This window comes from Lolium perenne, chromosome 5 (genome assembly GCF_019359855.2).
Source record: "Lolium perenne isolate Kyuss_39 chromosome 5, Kyuss_2.0, whole genome shotgun sequence".
In the NCBI taxonomy this organism is placed as follows: domain Eukaryota; kingdom Viridiplantae; phylum Streptophyta; class Magnoliopsida; order Poales; family Poaceae; genus Lolium; species Lolium perenne.
In genome coordinates this window covers 131207148-131213221 of record NC_067248.2, presented here as the reverse complement: position 1 = coordinate 131213221, position 6074 = coordinate 131207148, and the positions used below count along the sequence as shown (strand labels likewise).

The 6074-nt window shown below is 50.6% G+C and overlaps 1 protein-coding gene across 1 annotated transcript; it reads right to left on the bottom strand.

Moving 5' to 3' along the window:
• Positions 1-845: 845 nt before the first annotated feature.
• On the bottom strand, positions 846-2677 carry LOC127302668 (GRAS family protein TF80-like). The gene has a single exon (XM_051333208.2). It carries the CDS (start codon positions 2511-2513, stop codon positions 1002-1004), a length of 1512 nt encoding a protein of 503 aa, XP_051189168.1. The 5' UTR covers positions 2514-2677; the 3' UTR covers positions 846-1001.
• Between the last annotated feature and the right edge of the window lie 3397 nt (positions 2678-6074).

Below are 6074 nucleotides of genomic sequence, written 5' to 3'. Positions count from 1 at the left end.
GCTCATCTTTGTCCTCTAGCTCTGAAGAGAATCTTTGACCAGTCCTGCCGACATGCTCTTCTTACCGGTAGCCCGGTGTCTTCTTTACCCGATTCCGGTATACCCCTCTTAGGGATACCGGCTTAGCTTTACTTAGCCAAACTCTTATCTTTGTGCTCCGGTATAAACATTAAACCGGTATCTTGATGGCTCAAACCATCCGGTTTGGCATGCCTTTGGCATACCGGGGGTCATCCCCCCAACAGTTTCCCTTTTTCCTAGATTCGTTTAGAAAAAAAGAAATATCTTTCAAACCATAAGTCCAAATTTTAATCCGTTTTCATGAATGTTTCGTCATGTCGAGATATTCAACTAGATCCCATGTTGATATGTTTCTATGAACTCTTTTTTCACTGCCTTTCGTGGTAGATTGCACCATCTTATATTCTGCAGTGCACGATGACAGTTCATTGCCCGTGCACTGCCATCTAGTTCTGTGTTGAACTGCTTTCTGTCACAGTGTATAGGGCAGTGCACCGCCCGTGCACCACCTTCTCTTTCGTGGTGCGTGGAGTCGTGTGGCTAGCGGTATTTGCTGGTGTGGTTTCATGTCGGTCTCTTCCAATCTACGGTTATCATCATCGACGATGTTTTATGCTCTAGCCTATAACAAGCTTTACTCTCACAAGGTTTTCCCATGGAGGGGTAAGAACGGCGACGCGTGTTCGCCTCGTGCTAGTGTATGTAGTCATCCTTAGGTGGTCTAAGTACGCATTCGTAATTTTTATTATTTTTGAGGCTATTTTTACTAGATCATTGATGATTATAATAGATAGGTGAAATTTTTGCAAAAACTGTTCTTCAGCAAAGTAAAATTAAAGCTGTTCATTTCAATCCAATCCACACTTGCACAGTCAATCTAGCATATACCTCAATTAGAACACACATTGACACATACGGCACGAGATACGCTGCAAACAGAGCAGCGCCCGAGTCGATCGATAGTCACGGCTCACAAGCTCTCATCTGGACCTTGCGCCGCCGGCGTGGTGATACCCTGCACCGGCCGGCCTCCATGCTGAGACGGCGTAGAGCGGCTTCTTGTGCCAGCAGAAGAAGAAGCAATGGCCCTCGGCGTCGTGTCTCACCTCGTACGACCCGCCCCGCCCGCAGCTCTGCAGCAGCTTCCTTGCCTCCATGATGCCGCTGTAGCTCAGCCCCACCCGCTCCATTCCGGCCGCCTCCATCCTGCCGGCCCACTGCTGCGCTCGCTCGTGCCGCTCCTTCCGCTCTCCGCCCTCGTACGCCACGATGCTCCTGATTTCCTCGCCGAGCACCGCCCGCTCCACCCGCGCACGCTCCTCCGCGGCGCTGCCCCGGTGCGCCGCCGCCGCCGCACACTCCAGGCAGTCAAACAGCGACCCGTAGTAGTTGAGCGCCTCGTCGAACCTCTCGTGGAACAACGCGCCGTTGTGGTTCGCCTCTTGCTCCGTCACCACCATGATCTTGGGACACAGCGCCTTCACCGCGGACAGGAACGATCCCAGCTTCGGCCTTCCCTGCCCCGCCGGGGAGAACATGGGTGACTGGGGCGAGAGCCCGGACGCGTCGGGGCTCAGCTGCAGCCGCGTGTTTAAATCCCTCTCCAGGAGCTCCCCGAAGCTGCTCGGGCTGGACCGCGCGATGATCTGGAGCGGGGTAAGGCCGCCCGCGCCGCAGTACCTCCTGCCGCCGCCGGCGTCGTCTGCTGCGAGAAGGCGGTGCAGCTGCAGCGCGACGCTCACGGCGAGCGCCTCGCCGGACCTGACGCGGAGGTTGTGCCGGAGCGCATCGAAGTCCATGTCCTCCAGCTTAGCCTCCACGGCGTCGAACTGGAACGGAATGTCGAACGCCTCGGCCTCCCTGGCCAGCACCGCGGACATGCCGGCAAGGAACTCCTTGCTCTCGTGGACGGCGGTGATGCGAAGGTGCGGCGTACCCTCGCTCCGGCCGCGGAACGCGTGGAACAGCGCGATCCACTGCGCCGCGTTGGCGGCCGGGCCGGAGAGGTCGACGATGTGCACGAACCTCTCGCCCTCCATCGCCTCCAGGATGGCGTGGTTGGTGGTCAGGTACGCGAGCTTCAGGAACGGGAGCATGTCGAACATGCTGCGGCGCGCGGCCGGGACGAGGTGCGTGTCGGCGGAGGCCGACGCCGACAGGAGCGCCCGCGACAGGCCCGGCACGAGGTTGAGCAGCTTCCGGGCCAGCGCGTCGGCGAAGACGGCGGCGAGGCGCTGCAGCGTGTGCGGCGCGTCTAGGGACGCGAGCTGCATGATGTGCTCCAGGCAGAGGTTGGCGCGGTCGAAGGCCCCCGCCGCCACCTCGGAGGCGCACTGGTAAAGCAGGCTGATGAGCCGCACGCTACACTGGTCCGAGCTCAGCTCCTGCACCCACGTCCCGGTGGCAGGATACGGCGTCGGCGAGTACAGCGTGGACGCCGGCGACGACGTCGCCGACGACAGCACGTCCTCCTGAAGCTGCTGCTGGAACATGTTGCTGTGCTCCTCTCCTCCGATCACCAACAACCAGATGTGTGCTTCCACTCCCTGCAGAGCATATATCGCGCTAAGTAATCAAGGTTATCGAGTGAAGACATTGGCATTGTTCCATCTCGTCGTCCTCTTCGAAAGCACCAAGAATGGCGAGGCCTGGAGTTCATACCTTCCAATGTGGTGACCTTGTCCCTTGCAGCCAACCTGTGTCAGCGTCCCTTAATCTATCTCTTGGGCCTTCTCCAAGGCTGGACGCATCTGCGGCGTGCGCGATGCCACCCTTGTCCGCATCTCGGTGGAGTAACTGAGAAGATTGAGATTATTCTCTTGGAACTCATCCCCGGCGTTTGGATCGCAAGGTACAGGACAAGCTTGTGATCAAACCATTCTGTTTCAGGATACGTGCGCGGACACAACGAAACAAACAGGACGACTGTTTTCGATAGCGTCTGTTTGTTTCAGTTTTATTATTGGTCATAAAAAGCGTCATTCCAGATATCCCCTCGATACAGAGGAGAAGGATCTAATAATGCTTCCTTCCTTTAGATTTTGTCTTAATTTGCTGAAAAAACACAAGATTGCAATCTGCCTTTCCACTTTATCATTTGTTCTTTTATGCCCTGCAATGCTGACTTTTGTTGTCCAGACAGCAATGGACATGGGAGAAGATTACAAGAAGGAATGCTTTTGTTGTTACTGAAAATTAACTTTTTGTGGATACTGAATGTTAACTGTGAGGACAATTTGATTATTTAACTAAGGTGGATTTTGTACACCCACACATGGGTGTGGGTGTTTCCATCATCGTCCATTGTGCTTTGAGATTCGGATAAAAAGAGGAGAGAGAAAAGAATCTTTCCATATACTATGGTGGGCACGAATCTCGAGAAATAAATGAACGGTGATGGAAACACCCACACCCATGCGTGGGTGTACAAAAGTATTTCTATTTAACTAAAGATAGACGCTTTATTTTTTCTAGAAGAGAGTATAAAAATCAGACATCTTTTATGCAAGGTAGGAATATCTTTTATGTGGTTGCCGTCTTACATGCAACGGTTATATCATAATCATATTTGCATCATTAGATAGAATTCTAGTTTCTTTATCTTGGGAAAGTTTATATCCTTTGATGTTCCTTAAAGTTATAATAGAGAAGTTTCTGATCATTCCCCGCTAGTGCTAGACTTTGGTTTAAATTAACAGAGAATAGATAAACCTTTTAAATTCGAACTTTGGTGGTTTCTTAGAGATGATCTTGTGGAAGTTGTAAGTAAAGTATGCCAGTATGGTATGGTTCTTTCCCAGGAAGAGATGGCGCTACTAAATGGCAGAATAGATCTAGAAAACATAGAAAAACTCACACATGAAGGGTGTGATTTTAAAAGGATAGCTGTAATGAGTGTTCTTGTAAAAGCTACTGGGATATGCTCTTTTGTATTGCAAATTTGCAATTGATGTCACGTTACTGTGCTCGTCTGTAGCTCTGTCTTGCTAGAACTTAATCTGAACCTCGGCAACTTTCTTTAACTCAGTTTGTAGCTGTAAAATCTTTCTCCTTTTCCTAGAGAGATGGTTCTGTTCTCAAAGAGCTGGGAAAGGGAGAAGGCAGCAGGGCAATATAGCCATTTTTTTTTTTGCGAGAAAACCCTGTTCATATTAAACCGCGGTTCTTACAGAACAGTCCAGAAACCAAAAAGAAATTACAAATTGGTCCTTCTGAACCCCAGCAACGGAGACGGAAACGAGAACGTCGCGCCGGCGCGCCGCCGCACGAACTCCCCAAAGCCTTGGATCGGGAGACACCCCAGTGCGGACGGGAAGTCGACGCCATTCGGCTCCGTAGAGCCTCCGCCCTGCACCGCCACCGCCGTCGACGCGGTCACCATGAACAGCAGCTTCCATCTTATTCTTCACCCAGATCCGCCGTCGCAAGATTTGGCCGGGGCAGAGAGCACGGCACGAATCCTCCGATTCGCGGGTGCACGGCAAGCAGGTGCGCCACCACGGAGCTCCACGAGCGCCGCCGCCGAAGAAGACGCCCACCTGCACCAAAAGCAACGCCGGCGACCTCAGCTTCTCCTCCGCGCCGCCGGTTGAAGCCCCAACCGAGCCCACCAAAACTACACACGCGAGGCGGGGATCCCCCACCCTCCCGCCGCCGGAGCGGCCGGCGGAGGGCGAGGGATCCAACGGATCGACGGCGAGGTGGTGGATCGACTGGGAGGTGGAAAAAAATCGCCCCTCTCGCACAGACGGGGGAGGGGAGACGTCCAGGCTCGTTCTGTACTTAACTGCTCCTATCGGCAATATAGCCATTGGATGCATGTTGGATAGTCTGATTAAGGGGAAATGATTAAGTTATATTACTGTAGCAACTGTACCTGATCGGTCTGAAACACGATGGTTTGGCAGGCACGGAGGCTTGCAACAGCAATGTGTGAAGCGGACTTGGGGCGGTCGGCTCTGGCAATGTTGCTGCTGACTGCTTATCTATGGTCTATCAATACATTCAGAAATAAAATTGTTGGGGCATCAATATAATCTTTTTATTAATCTTTGTGGTCTCGAATGTGCTGTCCAACTCTTACTTTGACATTGCAGATGCACAGTGGTTGTGTTGTTTTTAGCAATGCCTGGTGGAAAATATTGAACATAAAAAGTCAAGGAGCACATCCAATAAGGTATATATGGTAGGGCATTAGTTCGTCTTGATGCTTCTACTAATGCATATATTTAGGTGCTCTATAATATTATCGTCGCTGTTAGAGTACGTCATGGGCCTGTGCCCGTTAGTCTTATGGTTTTCTTAGGGGTCAAGTAAGTCTTGCTTGGGAGTCAAGTAAACCTCTCTATATAAGGAGAGGAGATGTATCAATCTAATCAAGCAAGAATTAAGAAGGAAATCCCTTCCCTCTTGCCCGGCCATGGGCAAAAGGTTCCCGGCCGGCCTTCTCGCGCCCTCGCAGCTCTCTCTCTCCCTCCCAAACCCTAGCAGCCACATAACAGTCGCATTCTACTCTGAGAGGCCAGAACAATATTTATTGTTAGGTATGATCTCTAATGCTAGAGGATTACTGCTAAAATTCCGTTATCTAGAGTATATATGATTGATGTTTGAGCGATTCAGGTTTCACTTTGTCTTTCCTCTTGTGTGGACGTGGATAGGTTCATTGCAATGCATGGTGACATGTTAATCCACCCATGGTTATAGATGTGTTACCTTGCAAAGTAGGAAGATATATATTTTATTAACAAGATGTCACTCTTACCTGACAAGTCATTTTATTTTGATCTTCTACTTCCCTTGAATTGCTACCAAAAGTAGAGTTATCTGCTGAAGCACAAAAACAATATTATTGCAGTAACCACCTATCACTTTTCTTCGTGGGAAACAACCGTGATAGGTTGCTTGTTTGAATCTCAAATGTCATGGCATTTCATCCTGTTGTTCCTTGTTATTCAAATCAGAATAGTTACAGATTCATCATAGCATAGATAATGTTCATTAAAACCACATGCTTATTTGTTACAGTATCATTGAAGTCGGTAATGTCGTGG

Bases quoted from the DNA above. Each gene is read 5' to 3' on its own strand.
- LOC127302668 (XM_051333208.2), bottom strand. From the start codon at position 2,513: ATGTTCCAGCAGCAGCTTCAGGAGGACGTGCTGTCGTCGGCGACGTCG.